Source organism: Giraffa tippelskirchi, chromosome 6 (assembly GCF_054371585.1).
Source record: "Giraffa tippelskirchi isolate mGirTip1 chromosome 6, T2T-mGirTip1v1.2.pri, whole genome shotgun sequence".
Classification (NCBI taxonomy): Eukaryota; Metazoa; Chordata; class Mammalia; order Artiodactyla; family Giraffidae; genus Giraffa; species Giraffa tippelskirchi.
Genome location: NC_137280.1, coordinates 166,159,795 through 166,182,873, shown reverse-complemented (window position 1 = coordinate 166,182,873; position 23,079 = coordinate 166,159,795). Strand labels below are relative to the sequence as shown.

Below are 23,079 nucleotides of genomic sequence, written 5' to 3'. Positions count from 1 at the left end.
TTTTTCAGTAGTCTCACCCAGGCTTGTAAAATGAACTTGCACACAATAATTCAAGCTTGAATTCTAGTGAGGTCTATGGCAGAGATACTCTGTGTGATGACTGCCGGACCAGCCAGGGGCTGTGACCAGGTGTGCAGCAACAAAAGATTTCATTTATCGATGGTTCGTTCATTTATTTTCTCATTAATTCATTCAAGATGTATTTCATTCTTACTCTCCAGCAGTTATGGTTTTAGGTGTCAGGGCTACAGTGATGAAACAGGATAGACAAAGTCCCTGCCCTCACAGAGCTTATATTCTACTGGGAGAATCAGACAGTCGGGGACACATCAGCCCATGGCAGGTCATTATATGCCCGGAAGATGAATAAGGCAGGGGAAGGAGAGAGAGTGACCTGGTAAGGGATGGTGCTGTGTTCTCTGGGATGACGAGTGCATGTGTGAGCAGGTGCAGACGGAAATGGAGACATCTAGGAGGAGAGTGTTTTGTGCAGAGGAAGCATCAGGTACAAAACCCCTGAGTCAGGACATGTGAATGGAAGAGCCTGACATCCTGTCAGAATGGAAAGTGTCCGGCAGACATTTAAACTGCAGGCACCACCCCGAGCCCTTCCTCCCCCTCGCCTCCAGTTCCTCCTGAGTCCTGTTGGCTCTGCTTCCGGCTCGTCCATCCTCTCTGTGCACTTCTCTGCTCTTGGCGCGGCCGAGCCTTTCTCATCTCTCGCCTGGGTCTACAGTGATAACCTCCTGACTGGCCTTCCTCCGGCCACTTGGCCAGCACCAAACCGTGTTCCATCCTGAAAACTGAAAACCAACCCGTGGCGGACTGACCCTTTCTTGGAACTCTTGCCCGTTGCTCTTGACATCTCAAACCTCTTCTTCCCGTGTGGATGAGTCCACGATGACCCAGGCCCTGTCCACCTCTCCGGCTCATTCCCGCACACTTCTGTGTTCACCGTCCCAGCCACTCTGTCTCCTTCTGCCCCTGGGCCCCGCCGGGTGTTTCTCCCGGCTTGAAGCCTCTGCACTTGTCCCTTCTTCCTGGCTTGCTCCTTCCCCAGCGTTAGACTGCAAAGGTTCGTTTTATTCTGCAGAGGCCCGAGCTCGAGTGTCACCACCTCTACAGACCACTTTGTCAAAGGCAGGCCATCCCTTCCCCAGTTGCTGTCGTGGCCTGGGCTTATTTTCTCCACCGCGGTGCAGTCACCCCAGGTCACTTCTTGTGGCAGACTGTAAGCTCCATGAGGATAGGGTGCTTGCCTGACTATGGTCTCATCCTCAGTGTCTTGAGCAGTAATTAAGCCAGAGGAATGAGTAAGTATCAGAGTCAATCTTCATGAAGAAACGGATGCGGCCGAGTCCCTGGTACACCCTCTGGGCTTTAGGTTCTGCACTTCACCCATATTACACAACAGCGTCCTCACCAACGCTCTGCAGTGTTAGACGAGGAATCTGACTCCTGGAGAAGTTAATCATTTTCTCTACCCGTATATCAGGCTGCTTATTGCACAGAAAATGTTCTCAAGGAGGCAAGAGTGATTCATCCATGTCCTCAGCTGAGATGCTGAATTTCCCAAGGCAGATGAAGACAGGAGTGATAAATTTGAGTCCGGAAAAGTTGAAGGGCAGGGGTTAACAACGGGCTATGTTAGAGCTCTTGTAGGTATATTTTAGTACTATCGTGTTAAGCTTCTTTAGGACTAATTAATTTGACCAATTAGTAAAACCGTTGATGGGGTTTGACTGAACAGTGCCCAGAGTGATTTTTTTTATTTTTTACATTTTATTGAAGTATAGTTGATTTACAATGTTAATTTTTCTTGCATAGCAAAGTGACTCAGCCACATATTTTTTTTTTTTCATATTCTTTTCCTTGATGGTTTATTGCAGGATTTTGTCCAGAGTGATTTTTTAAATAGCATATTAATTAATCTTGAATTCTGATAGAAAAACAGTAGGTTGAGCTACAGTTTAAGGCAGGACAGTGAAGCAGGGTGTTCTCTAGGTTGTTATAGCGGGAGGACATGCCTTCAGCTCACTGAAAAGTTCTGAGATTTAATTTTAAAGCAACCCTGAATCATTTAAAATTGGAATTTGATCTTTCAAAAGCCTATTCTTCCCCGCCTCCTCTCCCCAAACTTATGATATTATGACATGGATTTTTAAGGAATTAACTGTCTGGAATCCATGCTGAATAAATAATACATCTTGGCCGAGACTTGCTTCCTGTCTACGAAATAAAAAATTGATGGATTAATGCTGTGAAGATTTATGGGTAAAGGTTAAGAACCCTTGACGGGGAGAGAGAGTAGCACAATGGTCAATGCTGTTGCCAAGCCAACCTATTCCTCCTGTGAGCTTAAAGGGGATAAAACACCCAGCAGAGAAACAACAGCAGATATTTTCGAGGAGATAGCCAAGCGACTCTTATCTCTTTAAAACCATGGGGAATGCTGTGTGGATTTTATCTTGAGGGAACAATACATCAATTGTGGATTAGGAGAAAAAAATCTGGCAAGGTTTGGGGTATTATCACCATAACTTGCTAAGAACCCCACTCCCTGCGGTGTTTCTATAATAACATACGTGGCCAGGGCCATAGAGAAAGACTTCACTTTATGTGGCTGAAGCTGTTTGGCTTGGCAAAGAAGAGATTCTGCACATTCTGCTTTTTTCAGACACGTTTAAAAATGTTAAGTTTGCATCAGTGCCTATGTCACAGACGACACATAAAATAGATACACAAGATTAAAACTTAATTATAAAATGGTAAACGCCGAAGTCTTTTAGAATCTGGCAACTGTGAATAAATTTTAAAAAGCTGCAGAGAGAAAAAAAGACCCAACACTTGACATCATGAGGCATGAGCTCATTTCAAAGCTCAAGTTTATGTACATAATCGTATCCAGACACCTGGCCCTGCCTTCTCTGTAGAATTTTGACAAATGCTGGAATTCGGGCTTCAGTTTGAACTAGCCTGAACTTACATTTGTGTAACTTGAAAACAAAATTTTAAAAGCCCAAGTTTTCCTCCACTAGGTAAAAGAATTCTTCAGCTCTTTGAAGGAAAATGGGTCTCAGCTCCGTTGTGTTCAACAAACCATCGAAACCATCGAGGAAAACATACGTTGGATGGACAAGAATTTTGATAAGATCAAAGCGTGGCTGCAAAATGAGCAGCTTAACCTGCTGTAACGATTCGGCTCTTGGCTAGTTCCTGTGATGTGTCATCTCCCAACTTTTGTTGAATGTGAATATTTTCAAAGTGGAGATGGGCCAGCTTGGCACCCACCGAAGATGCTTCTTGCCCCTTCAGTTCATTTCACCCCTTCCTTCTCGTGAAGACCAGCTGCTTCACATTTTCCTCAGGGAGTTGCTGCCACCGCGTATTCCATTATAGGTGTGACCCCGAAACGTACATCCAGCTGGGGGGTTCCCTACTATGGAGAGGTAAAGTTCCTTATTCTTATATTGTATACTGAAGCCCCGTGTTCTCCACACCCCTGCTCCCCATGCGTTTGTCATTCATACGCTGCTGCATCAGGCTCCTGGGAAGACTCACAACCGTGATGACGACTGAACCATGAACCCCTGGGGCGCTGACTGAGCCAGAACCCCCCTCTCCATCCCACGTTGCTCACACTTGCTGCTTGCCCAGGGGCTGACCTGTCCGGCCACATCACAAGGCTTCCCTGTCCTCCAGCTTTGGTTGAACTCCCAAGAGGGCATCAGAGCTGGGGTTGGGGAGACAGCAGGTGGAGGTCTTTATTCCCCTGGCTCCTTTGCAGGTAGCCTCAGGCTGGCCTCCAGCTGAAGGGCTCAGCTCCACAGAGGTGGCCCTCTTTCCCGCCAGCCTTCTGCATCTCTGCGCTAGTATGATGCTTCCTCCTCTCAACTCCGCAGGGGGAAGCAGAAGCCTGGCTTTCATTAGTCCTGTCTGGCCTCATGCTTTTCATACATCCTGCTCATATTCTTGTTTCAAAACAAAACAAAAACCCACAAACACCTTCCATAGAACCCCCCTGAGATAAGCCTAATTAGACTGTGCCATCTATTTCCTCAAGGCCACTGACCAGCAGTGTCCCTTCTGAAAAAGCCGAGTGCTTTCAGGTCTAGGAGAGAAACCTTTCATTGCAAGTTGAACCTGAGAACTGTTGATCCTTCGGTAGGTGATGCTTCCTCTCCCTGTTTCTTATTTGGTCTGGTTTCAGTTCAGTTCAGTCGCTCAGTCATGTCTGACTCTCTGTGACCCCATGGACTGCAGCACGCCAGGCCTCCCTGTCCATCACCAGTTCCCGGAGTTTATGCAAACTCATGTCCATTGAGTCAGTGATGCCATCCAACTGTCAAAGAACTGACTCATTTGAAAAGACCCTGATGCTGGGAAAGATTGAAGCGAGGAGGAGAAGGGGCCAACAGAGGATGAGATGGTCTGGTTTATAATCCCTAAATAACTTGTTGTTGGCACTTACTGCCAGTAGGCGCTGCTGCTGCTGCTAAGTCGCTTCAGTCGTGTCTGACTCTGTGCGACCCCATAGACGGCAGCCCACCAGGCTCCGCCGTCCCTGGGATTCTCCAGGCAAGAACACTGGAGTGGGTTGCCATTTCCTTCTCCAATGCATGAAAGTGAAAAGTGAAAGTGAAGTCGCTCAGTCGTCTCTGACTCCTAGTGACCCCATGGACTGCAGCCCACCAGGCTCCTCCATCCATGGGATTCTCCAGGCAAGAGTACTGGAGTGGGATGCCATTGCCTTCTCCGAGTGGGCACTGCAGACTCTACTAAATGTAAGCTACTGTGAAACGGAAACTACTTGCTTATATCAGCCTAAGCGAAGACCAGGTATGGTGTTGGAGTTGAAATCTTTTATGAGTTTAATATATTGCAAAACTTAAGATAAAGGAATAGGATATGAAACATGTCAATGTGTTCTAATACACTGTGGAATAGAAGGTCTTTTCTGGACATAATGTGTTTGTAATTCCATTTTCATACATACTGCCTGACTTAATGGTTTAAGAACTAAAAAACAGAAATCACTGGTAATTTCTACTCCCTAGGTGTTTTTCTTCTAAAAAACATACAAAGCCAAGATTTTAATGTAAAATATTTTCCTTTAATTGCATCTTGTAACTTGAGTAATGAAACATGGAAATAGTGGTTTTCGGTTTTGGTCACCTGAGGAACCTATTTTCATTTGCTTTTGGAGAAGTCTGTTTTCTAAAGAGACACGCATCACCACAACAATGTGCAAAACCCTTTTTGGTAATAAAAAATGTTATTTACTTCTAAGCAAATATTTGCAATTATTTACTGCAAATTAGATGGGTAAAAAGGACTGATTTAGATCCTGTAGCTTACTCAGTTCATCATTAATTACCAACAGACACCCAAGTCTTGAAGACGTTTTGAATAAACAAAAAGGCATATTCAGAGAACCTTAAATAAATGTTTACTTTTACAGGCATTTCTTAAATCTCTGGATTTGGTATGTAATTTAAAAAACTTTATATATGCATGTAAATGAGTAATACTAGAGTCATATCTTTGCAAACACATCTGTCAATGTCAAAGGTTTCACTTTTTTTTTTTTTAAAACAACTCTGTACAACCTATAGACACATAGTTAAAATCCCTCAGGAAAAGTGTTTCTTTTCTTATTAGTGCCTTGAAAAGGTCTGTTTAAGTTACCATAATCCTGGCTTATATTTCGCAGATTTAGACTAATAATGCCTTTGTCTCTCATGAGATGAAGACAGAGTGTTTGAAGTGGATGAAGTTTGCAATCTCAGGCATATGCATGATTTTTAAAGAGAATTATTAGACAGTATTAATAGAATTGGATGCCCATTATAAGCAGTATTGTTATTTTGCTTGCCTCCTACCCCATTAGACAGTATCAGTGATACTACGAATTTTTAGTGAAATTGCCAAGTCCTAAGAAATAGTTTTAACAGATGCGAAGGAAGGCTGTGCTCTCTGAAACCAGGAATTCCAAATCAGTTTTATGATGTGTACCTGATATCTTTTCCTGCGTTCACTATCAGAAAATGAAGATGGGATTTTGATCATTTAATTTCATCAGTGCTATGTTCATCAACCATTCAGAAAAATATGGGAAACCATTCCAAGTTGTGGGATATCAGACCCTCCCTAGTTCTTAAATGGCCATGCGGGAGAAAAAACAGATTTTTTTTTTTAATGTTAAAAAGATCTTTTTTCTTTATTTTTAAGCAGAAGTTTGTTTTTGTACTTGGTAATAAACCCAACTTCCATTAAGCCACATGCTGTATAGCGCAAGACTCATGTGGCAATGGCTCTACGCTAACAGCTGCTGTTCAGGTTTCACAGGGAGACGGTGGCAAGCAGAGCTTAAGGCAGTCCTGCGGCAGAGATCAAGCCATGTGAGTATTCTAAGAATTAGATTTTGGTGTTCTTGAAACTTGCTATGCAGTGACATAGCCTGCATTTTGCTCTTCTGACTTGAGTCAAGCCCCAGAGGGTCTGTGCGGACAAGGGGCAGAAGTCCTAACCTCTGGCAAAGAGGAAGTTCAACCTGAAAGGGGGGTGCGGTGCTTCCTGGTCTGCCCAGGGTCTCTACGATTAGCAGCTCAAGAGGAGACATGTGCCCAATGTACAGTATTTTATGTCTGACTTATAAACATCAACCCAAAGAAACATCAAATACAGTTCAAAAGTCCAAGAGGAAAGGGGTCATGAGAAATCAGAACACTGAAGAATACGTGAGGCATCGTTTTCCAAATGCTAAAACAAAAATAATTAAGTGCAAATTGAAAATACTAATGAGATTTCCAGGCACTGTGGGGAGAATGTGCAAAAGTTTGCAAAGGTTTTTCCTTTTATGTGTGCTGCTTTAAGAAACTATCAAATATATCTCTTAGAAATATAAAGTTCCTTTCTCTCCCAACTGAAGACAATTTTTAAAAATTCAAAGTTTATCAATACTCAGTAGAATAACACAGGTGAACCAGACAAATTCAGTTTCTTTTCAGGAAAAGAATACCAGACAATGTTTAGGATGTCAAAAGACTCAACAAACACCACTGTCTAGAAGCCACCCAGAAATGTTTTTCTGTTGTCAAAGCCTTTTGTTCTTCAGAAGTCACAATCTACCCGCTGAAGATTTTCTATGCAGATACCTTGAAAAATTCAAAGAAGAAAATCCAGTGAATCATTTGATATGTTATTTTCTTATTACAGGCATAATAAATCTAAGGAGGCATTTACTATAAGCAGATATAGAGTAGAAAATTAGAAGACTTTTTTTTTTTTTTTTTAATTTGGGGGAAAATCTTTGTAGCAGTTCTAATTAGTATACCTTCCTCTATAGGAAATAAAATTGGATCACGGTGAGAGAGCCCAATCCAACTTAATATACACTGTTATTTCTTTTAGATTTTTTTTCAGCAAGTGGTTATATGCTTTTGTCATTTAGAATAAGAGCTTTTCTCTTTGACATTAACAAGGGCCTAGCTCTCAAGATAGATGTCAGAGCCTCCCTCGTCCATACCAGCTCTTCAGTCACCATAAAGTAGAATCAAACACAGGGCTTTACTTTCTAAAACTAAGATGAATGAAAGTTCTCAGTCTGTTCCTCTGCGCTATTCTCAAAACCCTGTAGTTACCATCAGACCGCAGGTGTGCACTTCTCCTCACCCCACGTGTGTTTCGGGTAATATCCAGATCATAAGGCCATTTCACTATAAGATATAACTTGTCAATTTTGCTTTGCCACAGTAACCTGCAGTCGTGAGCACTGGGGTTTCAGAGAGTCAACTAGACTTAATTGGTCATTTTGTTTAAGAGCCTGGCCTAATATTTTAAAGAGCTTTTAATTATCAGATTAATGTCTTTAAACATTCTGGAAGCACCCTTTATTGCTTTTCAGGGAATTACGCCACAGATTCTGCAGTGTGCATTTCATGCCAGTAGCATAAAGAGAACATGAAATACTCAAGAAATGGACTGGACTTAGTTTCTCCCACCTATAACACACAGGCTGGTAGAAGGTACAGTGGTCTTCACTTGTGGCAAACACCCAACTTACCAAATAGCGTGAACTTTAACTTGTACTTTTTCCATCAGCTTTTGGCTTGGAAGTTTCCTCCTTCGCCTAGAAGGACAAGCAAAAATCATCAATGAGTTCTTTATTTTCTGGACTGAGTACCCAAAACTCATCAACCAGAAGAGCTTTACAAGGAAAAATGCCTTTCAGATTTAAAAAGGTAAAAGATTGCAGTTAGCAGGGCAAAATAAGCTGGTCCTTTTTAAGTGCGTTAATTAGCCCAAACACTGAATTCTTCCCCTTGAAGTTTATAAACTAAAAATAACCTTAAGTGATTCTAAATGTTTTACTCTAGACTTTGGTTTTTTTTGAAGGCCAGCTAGTTGGTTTCCACTTGCAAGGCCTATTTTTCCATCTCTTCACTTTCAGTCTGTCCTTAAATTTGAAGTGAGTTTCTTAGAGGCAGGATATACAGATGCGTCATGTTTTTTTATCCATTCCGCCTCTCTGTAGTCTGGGGAACTTAGCTCATTACTTTCAAAGTATTTATTAGTAAGTATGTGCGTCTTGCCATTCTGTGAACTGTTTTCTGACTGTTCTGCAGTTTCTTTGCTCCTTCTTCTCTGGCTCTTTGGTGATTTGATGCTTCCCTGCAGTAGTATGCTAGGTTCCTTTCTCTTCCGTGCATCTACCATAGGCTTTTGTGTATCTACTCTGTGGTTACCACAAGGCTTACATATAACTGCTTACATTTATATTTTAAGTTGACAACTACTTAGGCTTGAATGCATTCCAAAGCTCTACAGTTTTACTCATCACCCTCATGTTTTATGGTTTTGATGTCCATTTTATACCTTTTTAATTTTGTGTATCCCTTAATTATTATAGTTAGCTTTTTTTTTTAACTACTTTTGTCTTTTAAACTTCATACTAGCTTTATCAGTGATTAATACACCACCTTTACAACATTAAATTATTCTGAATTTTACTATATATTAACCTTTACCAGTGAGATCTGTACTTTGATTGTTTTCCCATTACTAATTAGCACCCTTTTCAGCTTAAAGAAGTCTTTTTAACGTTACTTGTAAGACTGGTTTAATAGTGATGAACTCCTTTAGCTTTTGCTTATCGGGAAAAGTTTTTTTCCCCTGAATGACAGTTTTTCTAAGAGAATATTCTTGGTGTTTTTTTCTTTCAGCACTTTGAAAATATATCATAATACTCCTTTTCTGGCCTGCAAAATTTCGGTTGAAAATCTGCTGAGAGTCTTAATGGAGGCCCCTTGTATGTAAAAAGTTGTTTTTCTTTTGGTGCACTCGAATTTCTCTCCATGTCTTTAACTTTTGACATTTTAATGTGTCTTTGGTGTGGGTGTCTTTGGGTTCTTCTTATTTAAAAGCATCTGGACTTCCTGGATATGAATGTCTGTTTCCTTCCCCAGGTTAGGGAAGGTTTTAGCCATTATGTCAATAAGTTCTTTGTCCCTTTCCCTCTTGCTTCTCCTTTTGGGACTCCTATAATGCAAATGTTCATCTGTGTTGGTCTGTGTGATACTGTCTGGTAAGTCTTTTCGGCTATCTTGACTTTTGTTTTTGCTGCTTTGACTGCGTGAGTCCCGCTGCTCTGTCCATGAGTTCATGGATCCTTACTTCTGCTTCTAGTCTGCTGTTGAACCCCTCTGGTGTGTTTTGCAGTTCCGTTATTGTATTCTTCAGCTCTGTGACTATTTGTTACTTTCTTGTATTCTCCCTATATCTTTGCTGAAGTTCTCACTGTGTTCATCCATTCTTCTCCCAAGTTTGGTGAGCATCTTTATGACTGTTACATTGAACTCATCAGGTAAACCACTTCATTAAGGTTTCTATCCTGAGATTTTAATCGTTTGCAATGTATTTTTCCATTCATTTTCCTTGACTCTGTGTTGGTTTCCATGCCTTAGATAAAACAGCTGCCTCTTCCAGTCTTGAAGGAGTGGGCTCATGTAGGAGATGAACTTAACCCTGCCCTAACTCTTGATCATCTCACAAAACACTGTGATTGTTCAAGGAGCCTATTTTATTTTCATTGGTTCAATATACAAACAAAATAGTCTTGAAGGACCACAGCAGGTGATCAGGAAGTAAAGCCCCCTTTCTGGGAGATGCTGGTGACCTGGAACAAGATGGACAAATAGCTCGATGATGGTAAGCACCCAGCTTACGTTTCCTAAGAGCACATCTGGGCATCTTATGCCAAATCAGAAGCCTGTTCCTCACACTGAAGCTCCAGGATAAGCAAGGAAGCCTCTTACACAGAAAGCTGGGGTGTGTTTTGGTCTGCAGTCTGTGCAGATGGTGGCCGGCTAAGAATTGTAGCTCTGATTGTTTTGTGGGGGGAGTGGGTGAGTCTGAGCTCATGAGCCCTTTAAGAACCTTTCCTCAGTTTGCTATGACCTTCTGGACACAAGCTCCATTGGCTTTCCAAAGCTAGATGTTTTGTATGCTCATTTCTAGGTGGTCTTTAAAGGTTGGGGTGCTGATGTAGGGGTTCAACTTAATTTGCTCCTTAGGAGGAGAAGCTCTGAGTTTTGAGTTTCCTTCTGATGGTGAGTTAACTGTGTTGGGACTGGATTTATGTTGAGAGTCTGTCCCAGCCTCTTCTTCCTTCTTTGATGCTGGCCTTCTTTTTTTTGGCCCGATGGATAGGGGTCATTCAGATCACTGTAGGAGTTTTTTCCCTAGAGGAAATTGTTGCATATGCAGCTGTAGATCTGGTGTTCCCATGGTAGGAGGCGAGCTGATCTTTTCTACATCACCACCTTGAACCAGAACTCACTATATCTTGTTTTTTAAGAGTTTGGATGCAGTTGGATTATTGTTTCTGGACCTGTATCTTTTATTTCTTGTTATAATTGGAATTACAGTCATAACCATTTGAATACTATGGTTTTAGAATTGGAGGGGACCCAGAAGTTGTCTATCCAATCCAACTTCTATTCCTTTCCTAACCCCAGTTTGAGTCATTTTAATAATAGGAAGCTTTCAAAGTGCCATGCTGTGTTAATGCCTGGCTCGAAGACACCAGACCCACTCATTAGTCTCAGTTCTGCTTTCTATAACAACGTGAAAAATGAGATACCAACTGGGAGGAGAGACTACTAGTATTTAATGTGAGTATATTAGATCTCAGAAACTGTAAGAGCTTCTCTAGTTCTCTATACTACTTTCCTGTTCCAAGATTTATATAAACTACATTCTTTGGTGGTGTCACCTCCCTTGCCACACACGCATATTTTAACATGTCTTAATTTGCTATTATGATGACTAACATCATAATCAAATTGTTGACTTTTTTCTTAATAATTGGTGGCGAATTAGACTTGATGAAATATAGTATATGATCTGTACTGGCAATGTTTATCCAAGTGGAAAGGTGAGGTAGGAAGTGTTAGTCTGGGTCTTTGCGGAGGTGAAGCTATAAAATATTCACCCATCCCAAAGTCTCAGTCATTACAGCATCAAAGCTAATGCCCCAAAGCACACCCCGAGAGAACACGTAAACTAAGGACTGATAAGGAAACAAACAATACAGCAACCAGCATGTCATGGCTGAGCTCAAGAAGGGGTCACAGAGACAAATCTTCCAAGGAGGTGAAGGGATGGAGGGAATAGGGCTTTTGAGTTGTTAAAGAGCTTGAATATGCTTGTACTACAAAGGAAACAAATTGAGACACAGATCCTGGAGAGAGTTCAGTTCAGTTGCTCACTTGTGTCTGACTCTTTGCGACCCCTTGGGCTGCAGCACGCCAGGCCTCCCTGTCCATCACCAACTCCTGGAGTTTACCCAAACTCATGTCCATCGAGTCAGTGATGCCATCCAACCATCTCATCCTCTGTTGTCCCCTTCTCCTCCCACCTTCAATCTTTCCCAGCATCAGGGTCTTTTCCAATGAGTTGGTTCTTCATATCAGGTGGCCAAAGTATTGGAGTTTTGGCTTCAACATCAGTCCTTCCAGTGAATATTCAGGACCAACTCTTTGGGACCCCATGGACTATACAGTCTGGGGAATTCTCCAGGCCAGAAGACTGGAGTGGGTAGCCTTTCCCTTCTCCAGGGGATCTTCCCAACCTGGGAATCGAACCCTGGTCTCCTGCATTGCAGGCGGATTCTTTACCAGCTGAGCCACAAGGGAAGCCTGGAGAGAGTTAGTGACCCCCTTGAGAGAGAGAAGGGGCTGCAGGCAAGGAGGGGAGAGTGGGTTTGTTGGGAGGAATATAGGGGCTCTTGGTTATTTTCTGCAAGGCACCCTCAGTTCTCTCGTTAAGTAGAAGGCAAAGCTAACTGCACACGGCGAGGGAGAGTAGCAACAAGGGAATGCAAGGCGTTTGGGGCTGATGAAGGGAGAGGGTCTCCGTTCACCCCAGACCCGCCCAGCTGACACCAGGACTGTGTGTGACAAGGGCTGGCAACGCAGGACCCTTCAACTGTGTTCTGAACCTTCATTCCTTCAGATTTTGTAAGTACCAATTACTTTAAAAAATAATATATATCATGGCTGATTCATGTCAATGTATGGCAAAACCCACTACAATATTGTAATGGAATTAGCCTCCAATTAACATGAATAATTAGAAAAAAATAAACATCTGTAAAACTTCAGTTTCTTTGGCAAGACATACTAGGGTGTAGATGGTGCTTCAAAATGGTTTTATTCTAGACAGACCCCAAGCAGAAACTAAATGACTGAGGATGCACCGTTCCCTGGGATCGCCAAGCTCCTTTGCCATCTCTTCACTGCTCTGTTTACCTTTGTGGAGTCCTTCGCTTTCCCGCCGTTCCTGGGCGCTTTGCCACTGGAAGCAGGCTTCTTGTCTTTGTCCTAGAGCAGAGGAAACATAATGAGGCTGCTGCGGTCAACACTCCACCTCGCAATTAACTGCTGCTGCAAGCAAATCGATCCAGACTCCTTTTTAAGAGCCTGGGATCTCCAGTTTAACTAAATAATGAAAAATTGAGTACTTCACAGTCACGACTTTTTGAACCACAATGAACTTACACAGAGGTGTTCAAGGTGGGAGGTAAGAAGGAAAAAAAAAAATGAAAAGGTGACTCACATCGACGTCCTGCCTATTTTCATGATGCACTCAGACTGTATTTTGCTCATCAAAATAGAGCCTGCTTCTATCAGGACTGGTTTCTATGTGCCAAGAGGACACTGCTTTCAGAGTTACGGAAGAATAATCTAATAGTGGAAGCAACCAGGGTGAGCTAGGGCCAGTCACATACAAAAGTAAAGTCCATTCACCAAAAAGGCATTATTTATGAGGTCTCAGGAGTTGAGAAATAGGGTGGTGATGTGATCTAGAAATTAAATCACCCAAGATAGGGTAGACCGACAATTCAGTGACTGGGAAGTATGTTTAATAACTGCTGAAACCATGTGCATTTTAATTCTTCTGAAGATAACAATGGAGGACACTCTTCACTTTTCCTTCTATTTGATGGATTACCCTTTTTTTTTTTTCCATTCACATTTGATCTGCTATGTACGAGGCATTCTGCTAATGCTGACCACAGAGCTACCAGAAACACGACTGCTGTCTAAAGCCCACAGCTCAGTGGGGTGATGGTAACTCACAGCGCAGGGACGGCACAGAGGCGAGGCCCCTGACCTGGGAAGGGAGAAGCAGACAGGGATGGCTACCTGGAGCAGCTGATGCTTGAACTGCTCTCTGAGGGGTAAGGAGGAGGGAGAGCTGCTCAGGGCAGAAAAGGGGAGGACGCCCCGGAGGGCAAGGGGCATGGTGTATACAGTGAGGGACTGCTCTTTTAAATGACCACAGATAAAGCATTACTGTTACACACCAATATAGCGGGGCAATCAAAAACGGTGGCTATGGAGCTTATAAAGCAACATGGAAAACATTTATGATATACTCTTAAGAAATGTATTATATATAGAATCTAAGTATAATTATGTAAAACCTACATATGGGAAAAGACAAGAAATACACCAAATATTGGTGTTTGCAGGGGGGAAGTAGAATTTTTTCAAGTTTTCTAGGGCATTAATAAGTTTATTTTATAGTATAAAATTATATAATGTGTGTGTGTTGTTTGTACAGAGATACATTTAAAAAAAAGCCACAAGGAAAAAGCCCAGTACCTTTGCTGTATTTGTCGAGGCTTCTGTAGTTGAGGGACAGCTGTCAAAGTCCCCTGAGAGGGCGTCAATGGGGTCCTGGGCACCTGCAGGTTTCTGAGATATCAAGAGAAATAACCATCAAGATTTGCTTTTTGGAAAAGCAAGGGAAAGATGCTTTGTAGGCCCTTTCCCCACAGCCCTGAAAATGTGTTTGTTCAAAGCAAAGCCTTGCTGACATTCTTTTCCTAACAAACTATCATAAAAGAGAGATTAAAACAGGAAAATCTTGACAGCTCTATTTTCTTCCACTCTTTTGTTATACAAGGTGCTTAGTATTCTCTGAGCTATGATGTTCTAATCTGGAAAATGGAACTGCCTATCTTGAGTGGCTCTTGGGAAGACAGAAATAATATACTCTTATATGCATGCCTTGGCATCAGACCAAGCACAGGGTAGGCATTCACTGAATTTTAGATTTCTAAAATGTGAAAGCTGCAGCTAGAGGTTGAAAAAATCTTTTCTGTAAATACACGGCTATGGTATTTACCTCTGATGCCTCGGGCTTCTGTGATGCCTTTGGCTTCCCGGATGCGCCCTTAGAAACAAAGCAGACTATTGGTTAAACACATTTTGGTAAAGGTTTACTTAGGTGTCAGTCAGTATTTACATGATCTTTCATCCAGTGGAGTTCTGTCAGCCCCCTGCATCTGTAGTTTCCGCACTGGCAGATTCAACCAACCAGCAGATTGAAACTATTTGGGGAAACAGAATTCTAGGAAGTTCCAAAGAGCAAATCTTGAATTTGCCACATGCCAGCAACTACTTACGTAGCACCTGCACTGTATTAGGTATTCTGAGTAATGCAGAGATGATCGAAAGTACCCTCAGATTTTGGTCTCTGGGGGTCTTGGAACTAACCCCCCTAGATACCAAGGGACAACTGTATACTTTGCATAACTGATAAACCTAGGTTCATATTATTTCTTCACCAGCTTTGCCTAATGACTACCTCATAACTATTTCAATAGCCATGGGGAAAATGCAAGGATGAGTCTGTTCCTGGAAGTGCAAGAAATATTATTTTAGCAACTCTGTCACTGTTTAATTCTAGTTAAAACATCACAAAAAGTAACTCGTGTTTTTATGTCTTATATGCTATTTTACTATATAGGTTATCTACTACAGCTTATTACACTTCAAAAGGATGTGAGGCACTGAAATGGTCTAGAGGTGATTTTTTTTCGGTGAGGCTTACAAGGACAACTCATCAGGGATTTTTCCCACCTGCAAAGGCCAGGACACTAAATACTACATTTCCCAAAGAACACAACAGGGTCAGATGGGACCCTCAAAGCAGGGGGCATTCTAGCAGGGTTCAGTCATGAATACTGAATGCAAGCGAGGGGAACTGATTTCTGTAAAGAAGACAGTGAAGCTGATTGATAGTACTCTATACAGTCAAACCCTTCACATGCATCAGTGCAGAAAGAGAAGTTGTCATTTGGACTTCCTTGTTTTTATTTGATGAACAGATCTGGAAAGGGTTATTTAGCATCTTGAAGCCAAACAGGAAGAGGTAGGGAACAGCAGGTTGACCAGGATAGACAGAGACAAAGACAGACAAACTTCTAGGCAATACTGTTGCTCTATTTCAAGCAACAGCGCTTTCGATTGGGAATGTGGTTTTGCCTGTCTTCACTCTCAGCAGCACTGGTGGTGGTGGTGTAGGAGGAGAGAGAGAGACAGCAGGCCTTGGAGGGCTTGTATTTGCCCCATGAATTATTTCCATACTAGCTCTTTTTCTGTTCTCCTTCAACAGAGAGACTCTGCTTCAGGTAAGATTACAAATATCATTCATTGTTATTACAGCCTTTTCTTGCAGAAAATTCATTTGTGTACCTGCCTCGGAATCACTGTTAAGCATCAGTGAATGATGGAACATTCTTCAATTCTCTTTACGCCACAGTGCCCAGCACAGTAAACAACCAATGATACTGGCTCAAATAAATATTAAACAGAATTCTAGACAGCCTGCTCAGTGGGGACAGATTAGAAGTGTCAGTCATGTTACATTTTTATACTATTGTTACAGTGTTCCGTTCAAGTGAGGTTTGAATCTCAAAAGCTTTGGAGTATAGATCCAACCTGGACAGCACCCTCATTTACCTCCTTGTCATCATCCAAAAGATGTTGGTATTTAGGTGGGATGGTGTCGTCTCTTTCTCCTAGCTTATCTCTGTGTTCAGCTTTGGCTTTTTCCTGTAAACAATGAACATACATAATTACTATTCAGTTCTACCTTCAAAAAAAAAAAAAGCACATTTAAAAATGCAGCATTCAGCATTTATTGGATATTTCTGAGGCAAAACATAGTCCCTCTAAGTTTTATAAGCAATAGAGCAACAATGTCAACAGATTTCCAGTTGATGGAAAAAAGTAAACCCAGTGCTTCTGTTTGTCATTCCACACCTATGAATTTTCTACTTGTATTTTAAATTGAAATAAGCTTTTAAGTAATTATTCTCAGAAACTATCACAGTCAGTTCAGTCACTCAGTCGTGTCCGACTCTTTGCGACCCCATGGACCGCAGCACGCCAGGCTTCCCTGTCCATCACCAACTCCCGGAGTCTACTCCAACTCATGTCCATCGAGTCGGTGACGGATTCTCCAGGTAAGAATACTGGAGTGGGTTAACATTCCCTTCTCCAGGGGATCTTTCCAAGCCAGGGATCGAACCCAGGTCTCCTGCATTGCAGGCAGATTCTTTACCTCAGAACTATGGGAGGAGATAAAACCCAAGATGATAAAGTTTCTTTTAATGTGAGTTTCACTTTCTAAAGTAAAAAGTCAAGGTGCTGTACCTCGGCACTTAGAGGTACTATTGACAGCTCTGACTCTCTGCCAGGAGCCACTGAAGGATCGTGCTGCCTGCTTCTGTTGCAGGTGAGCAAACACCCGCTGCTGCGGAAGCAGCGCCCGCCTCCAGCATCCCTGCCTCAGTGCGGTGAGGCTGGTCTCTTGGTTCCTGGATTCAGGGACAGCCTCCCCCACCCCTCAAGGGGTGGGGTACAGATTTTATTTTTCTGCATCATTATGATTTCATTTTTCAAATACAGGTTAAGTTCATCTCGACATTCCTGTAGCAAGAGTAGAATCAAGACCTAAGGATTCTTTGAAACACCCTGCCTTTGAGACAAAGATTTGGGTGGTCTGTTACCTTTCTGGTAGTTCCAAGCCCGATGGACTGTTAGTATATTATTCAGTATAAATAAGTACTTCTACCTGTTGTACAAGATATGTAATGTTAAGATCTTATCTGTGTCTCGTAGACACTTCTGCAGTGAACTCCTGGTCCAACGCTTCCTTCGTGTAGGAGTTTGCACGTAGTTAGTGACGATGGCAGGGAAGACTGCTAGGGAAGCCTCTGCCACTACATAGACACAACTTGTCTACCTAAAATGCACACATCTGCACCAGATATATGACAAACTTACTGCCAGATAAGACCAAAAGAAGTCAATGTGAGAAGAGAATAAAATTAACAGAGGACTGTCCTTTTCCATCATCACAAATTCTAGTCTCACAAACATGACATTTGCCTGAATCTGTGCTACAACACAGAGCTCAGAGAGGAAACAGACACCACGTGGACCACAGTGTAGAAAACACTTAGGCTGTAGTTATCCAGCTGTTCACTGACTCCAGGCAGCGAAAGTGAAAGTCGCTCAATCATGCCCGACTCTCTGCGGCCCCATGGACTGTACAGTCCGTGGAATTTTCCAGGCCAGAATACTGGAGTGGGTAGCCTTTCCCTTCTCCAGGGGATCTTCCCAACCCAGGGATCAAACCCAGGTATCCTGCATTGCAGGTGGATTCTTTACCAGCTGAGCCACCAGGGAAGCCCGACTCCAGGGAAGTCAGGGCTATAAAAACTTTAATTTTAAATGACTTTTTTCTTGTACCTTGATTTTATCCTCTACGGGTTTATTCTCATCTGGATCAGGCTGTCTTTGCCCGAGACTGTCAGAAAGTTGATCCAGGGCATCGTCAAGTTCTTTGTTGTCACGCTGCTAAAAAGCAAATCTGAATTAGTCACTGGTTAGCCACATCAGGTCACCTGCAGCCCCAGCGGTGCCTCTAAGACACTTGTGGGTAAGCTTGTGGGCTTTCCCCAGGGAGGGGGCAGGTGGGCAGAGGCGCTGAGTCTGCAGTCCCTGTGGGGGGCTCTTTGTCCCTCACTTTTCACTCTTAGCTCCTCTCTGCACCCGTCTACCCTGCTCCACCCCTAGATGGCCTTCTCTTCCTAGAAAATAGGTCCCTCCCAAAAACAGATAGTGTTCCTGGCCTGATTTTCTAGAAAATGTTTGTCTTATGATGCCTTCAATACATGTAATAATATGTTCCCAGCAAAGTCGCTAAGTTTACTCTTCGATTCCCAAGTGTATTGCTGTAAATAGAGCTTTATACCTAGTTTTAATGATGGCTTCAAATAAAATATTAACTAAAACTAAAAACTCTGATGGGGGAGGTGATGGGAAAGGTATCATTCTAAAACATACTGTGAAAGGCAAAAAGGCTTTTGATTGTGGTTGTTTCTTAATAGCCTCAATCACTGTTCTAGGGACTCCTTAAATCTGAGTATTAAGAACTGAAGTGTAAACGGCAGCCTGGTTATTAATGAGTCTTCCTTCTGTTGCACAGGGACTTTTGTCACTGTGGATGTGTGTACAGACATACACGTGGAGAGAGAGGGCATTTTACCGGTTTTAAGTGCTTCATGAGAGCCCAGGATTATAGCAGCTAATGGTGGCACCGCCCACGGCTAGATCTGGGCTTTGTCATTTGTGCCTCTGGATATTTTCAGATGATCCCACGACTGACCCAACAGGAGGAAAACTCACTCGGAATCTCAGAGTGCAGCAGGAAGCAAGCTTTGATGCTACATCAAAAGGAAAGGCAGCCTAGCTGACTTCACTCAAGCTACTTTGTCTCCAACTAGCTCAGGAAGCACTTCTATCTCAACCCAAGGAGCTGGGGGTCTGGTTTAGGGCAATCTCTTTATCTTTTGATGTGCTGTGGTCTCCTGGATCATGTATAATTTGGTACCGTGAAGAAAATTAATCAAGGAAGTCTGGAAAAGCTTTGGTCCCACAGTCTTGCCTCAGAACGTGTAAATAATTAAAATGATATTGACACTGAGGTTTTTCCATTACTAGCATGAAAATGACAAGTTTTTCCTGGTGTGACTGGGAGGAAAACAATGCTTTTCTACCAGGAGTCTGTGATTTGGTGGGCAGAGAGAAGCTCAAACACTGAGCAATTCTTTAAAGTAAACAGCATGTATCAGGAAAAATACAAAGGAAGGAAACATCGATTATCAAGAAAGCTAAACAATTTTTTAAAAAATCTGAATATATACATAGTGCGCATTATTGCACTTCAATTCTAATAAAGCAACAATATATTAAGCTCCTTCACTGTGTGTAAAATACTTTCACAGGTATTGTTTTATTTAATCATTTTAGATAGTCTCTGTCATCTCCCTATCTCACCAGTCTCACCTCTTCTGAAACAGAAGGTGACTGTGGTAAACAGTTTTGTTGACTTTCATTTACTCTAAGGAGGAGTCCTAGTTCCTTTCTCCTAGTTGCTGCTGAAAAACCAAGTACTTAGAAGCCAAGCTGCTTACCGCAGTGTCGGGGGGTGGACCGGCCGCCTGGGTGGTTGGAGCTGGGGTTTGGGAAACCACTTCAGAGATGACAGCTGAAAGTTGAGCATCTTCAAACTGCTTTTGTAAGAAAACAAGAACAAAAATAGATGTGACCAGTAATATGTTGTAGCAAACTATGCCCACAATGCTGTTACTTAGGGAAAACCCTCGGTACAGCTTTATGGTGGTAGTTCTCTTGATCCAAAGGGAAGCACAGCGACACAGCAGCTTAAGAGCCATTTTATCCTACTTCCTACTCCAAGCATTATTTTATACAGTTTCCTATTTTCTCTTCCTGCTTATTACCCTAAATAGTCAATAAGCTAATTATGTAAGAGTTTTGCGGCTTATACATTTCTTGTTGCACATTTGGGTTGATGGCAGTGTTTTAGCTCTGCTCTTTGTAATGAGTTGCTCCGAGTAAATTCTAGAAGTGGCTCTCTTTATGGTGCTAGCTATATTGTACCAAATATCCTCTCTCAACAGCTGCTAGAAAATCATGCTGCTAAAAGCAATGAATGGGTATGCCTGTCTCCAATAGCCTTGCTTGCTTAAATTAGATACTTATCCTATTTTTAATGCTGTTCATGTATTAGGTGTAAAATATAAGTGCTACTATTGCTTTAATATTTGGCATCCAGGATGAGGTTTCAGTTGTATCATTTTTTTCTTAATGCCAAATAGTATATTATTCTCGAATCTTTCTGAAATAATGATGTTTCTCACTTTAAAGATATACTAAATCTGTCATTGATGGGTTTTTTTCCCATTGGCTTTTGGCTTTGCTTTCTGAATCAGAACTTTACTTTTTAACATTACTGTATAATAAATCCTGGCGCTTAGTTCAATTGATCTTCCCTAAAAATACTAAAAAAAAATGCTTTTCAGTTTTTTTGCATATTTTTATGCATTTATTTTTCAAATATATTGGACAGCTCAATTTTAAATTCTCTTTTCATATGTATACTTGATAGAATGCATGTTCATTGGTTCTATTAGTTACACTGTTGAAAACATCCACTGTGGTGGACCAATACTTCCTGATGAAATACATTTTTAATGGCCATAATGGGTTGAGGGTCACTAATTTCATGACTGTTTCCTCATCTCTCGTGTCAGATTCTAAGTCACAAGTTTGAACTTATTTCTGCTACCCTAAAAAGTGAGGCACTAAAACCAGGACTCTCAGGAGACTTACAGGCGATGACGTGTCTGAGGGGACAGTGAAGTCCTTGGACAGAGCATCCAGGAGGAAGGCTTCACTCAAGGGCTGCAAAGAACCAGGAGACGTGTCAGCAAACACTACCTCATCAGTGTTCTCTCCAAAGTACTGTCACTGTGTATATGCAGATCAGCTCATTACACAGAAAGCTCTGCCCTTCCTGAATTAACCATGAGGACCAAAGGAGAAAAATACACTCAGAGAAAAACTGGCTCACTTACCGGGAGCGGTTCCTTGACCTCTTTTGGCAGCAGTGGTTTTCCATCTTTATCCTGTGCAGGGAGAGAAAAACATGGCATTGAGTCATTTCACTTGTATCCTAAGTGTGCACTCTGTAAACAGCATAAGAGGTTGACAGGTTATATCTGATGATGTACATTATAAAGTCGATTCCTCATTCCAGGAAACAGATTCTCTCACAAGGAAGTATGCTCTGATTAGCTCATGTCAAGAAACAGCTGACAGACATCCCCTAGGCATGGGAGTTGCTAATGGGGCTTGCCAACTCCAGAAGCCCACGGACAGCAGCTACTGTGGTGTGTGGCACAGCGTGCACAGGACACTGAGGGAACATGGGCATGAGACCCTCGCTGGCCTGGGGAGTGGACTTGGCACAAGTTGCTTGGGAAAAGCCGGTTAACTTTAGAGGCAGTACATCCAACTAGTATGCCCTGATTCTGTGCCAAGCACCTATACCAAGCACTGGGAAAATTCACCCTAGGGGTATGATGCTCAAAACTTACAGTTCAGATGATGCGAACCTTCAAATGACTCTAAGCACCACTTCTGAGTAACGGGACAAAATCAATAAAGCATTTGGGGCTCTCTAGTAAAAGGCGATTTATAAATAAATGGTAAAATCCCATTTATCTACACATGCAAAAATGTACAAGCACAAGGTTTTCTGTTTGCACACACAGTTAACCCTTGGAAAACTGCAGGGGTTGGGGCACAGATGTCCCAAGCAGTTGAAAAAAATCCATGTGTAATTTACACCTAGCCCTTGGTATCCTCAATTCTGTATCCACGGATTCAGTCAACCACGCAAGGTGTGATGCTGTAGTGTTTACTAGTGAAAAAAGTCCAAACAGAAGTGGACCCAGGCAATTCAAACCCGTGTCGCTCCAGGGTCAACTGCACAGTTCCCCTGATACACTGGTCAAGGTGGTTTTCGTTTGCTTTGTTAACATTCGAGGAGATGCAGAGGTCAAGAGTATCACCAGCTTCCCTTTTTTCAAAGTGCTTTCCCCCCATTTCCACGTCCTCTGCATCCTCACAGACCTTCTGATCACTGTCCAGTTACGAGGGGGACAGAGCCCGGGGCTCGCTCGCTACCATCCCTTAGCTGCCAAGGCAGCAAATCTCCCAAGGAACACACAGGAGCGGGGACAGGGGCACATCTGCTCCACACTCACACTGAGATCACCCTGACTCCGCAAGGGGAAACCTGCAGAACCTGCAGTCTACCTCAGGGAGCTGACTCTTGAGGAGGCCTGACGGGAGCAGTTGAAGAACAACACACGATTTAAACCCGAGATCAACCAGCACCTGGACATGTTATGAAGCAACAGGTAATTCACAATGGGCCAGATCCACAATTGAGAGGAGGATGAAACAACCACAGACAAAGTGGTCAGGAAAGCTAATCAGCTCCATTCTTAGAAACTGTGACAAAAGCCCAGCAAAGGGAGAAAGTAACCAACCTCCAACCTCCTCCTCTAAAGAGAGTTACAGACACTTGAATCCAGCTTTACTGAATGCGACAGCTACTTAAGGGCCACATGGTCTAAGAACCTTATAAACAAACAAGCCCAAACAAATAGAAATGCCATGGTTTCAACTGAATTGTGAAATGCAGAAAGGAAGCAGACTCAAGTGGACCCAGAATAATAAACTTTCAATCAGGGAAAGCTCAGTATAGTTCCTATCTTTGCCAAATAAATGGACTAGTGAAAATTGATGAATACAAAGAGTATCAATTTGATTTTCCTGCATT

At 42.4% G+C, this 23,079-nt stretch overlaps 2 protein-coding genes across 45 annotated transcripts in view; one reads left to right on the top strand and one right to left on the bottom strand.

Annotated features, from left to right (window-relative positions):
* Positions 1-5,527, top strand: part of ERAP1 (endoplasmic reticulum aminopeptidase 1) — a 40,571-nt gene extending 35,044 nt beyond the window's left edge. For both annotated transcript variants that reach the window (XM_081498785.1, XM_081498784.1), the window contains exon 19: positions 3,039-5,527. In XM_081498785.1, coding sequence (XP_081354911.1) covers positions 3,039-3,194 — 156 coding nt within the window. In that variant the 3' untranslated portion in view covers positions 3,195-5,527. The remainder of the gene's footprint in view (positions 1-3,038) is intronic.
* Positions 5,528-6,935: 1,408 nt separating this feature from the next.
* Positions 6,936-23,079, bottom strand: part of CAST (calpastatin) — a 251,044-nt gene continuing 234,900 nt past the window's right edge. For 16 of the 43 annotated variants that reach the window (XM_081498794.1, XM_081498793.1, XM_081498818.1 and 13 more), the window contains 10 exons: positions 21,305-21,355; positions 21,060-21,131; positions 19,841-19,939; positions 18,114-18,221; positions 16,317-16,409; positions 14,698-14,745; positions 14,172-14,264; positions 12,813-12,884; positions 8,066-8,131; positions 6,936-7,157 (listed from right to left, as the gene is read on the bottom strand). In XM_081498794.1, the coding sequence (XP_081354920.1) occupies positions 8,081-8,131; positions 12,813-12,884; positions 14,172-14,264; positions 14,698-14,745; positions 16,317-16,409; positions 18,114-18,221; positions 19,841-19,939; positions 21,060-21,131; positions 21,305-21,355 (687 nt within the window). In that variant the 3' untranslated portion in view covers positions 6,936-7,157; positions 8,066-8,080. The remainder of the gene's footprint in view (positions 7,158-8,065; positions 8,132-12,812; positions 12,885-14,171; positions 14,265-14,697; positions 14,746-16,316; positions 16,410-18,113; positions 18,222-19,840; positions 19,940-21,059; positions 21,132-21,304; positions 21,356-23,079) is intronic. The other 27 variants (XM_081498825.1, XM_081498788.1, XM_081498791.1 and 24 more) reach the window with 3 other exon arrangements.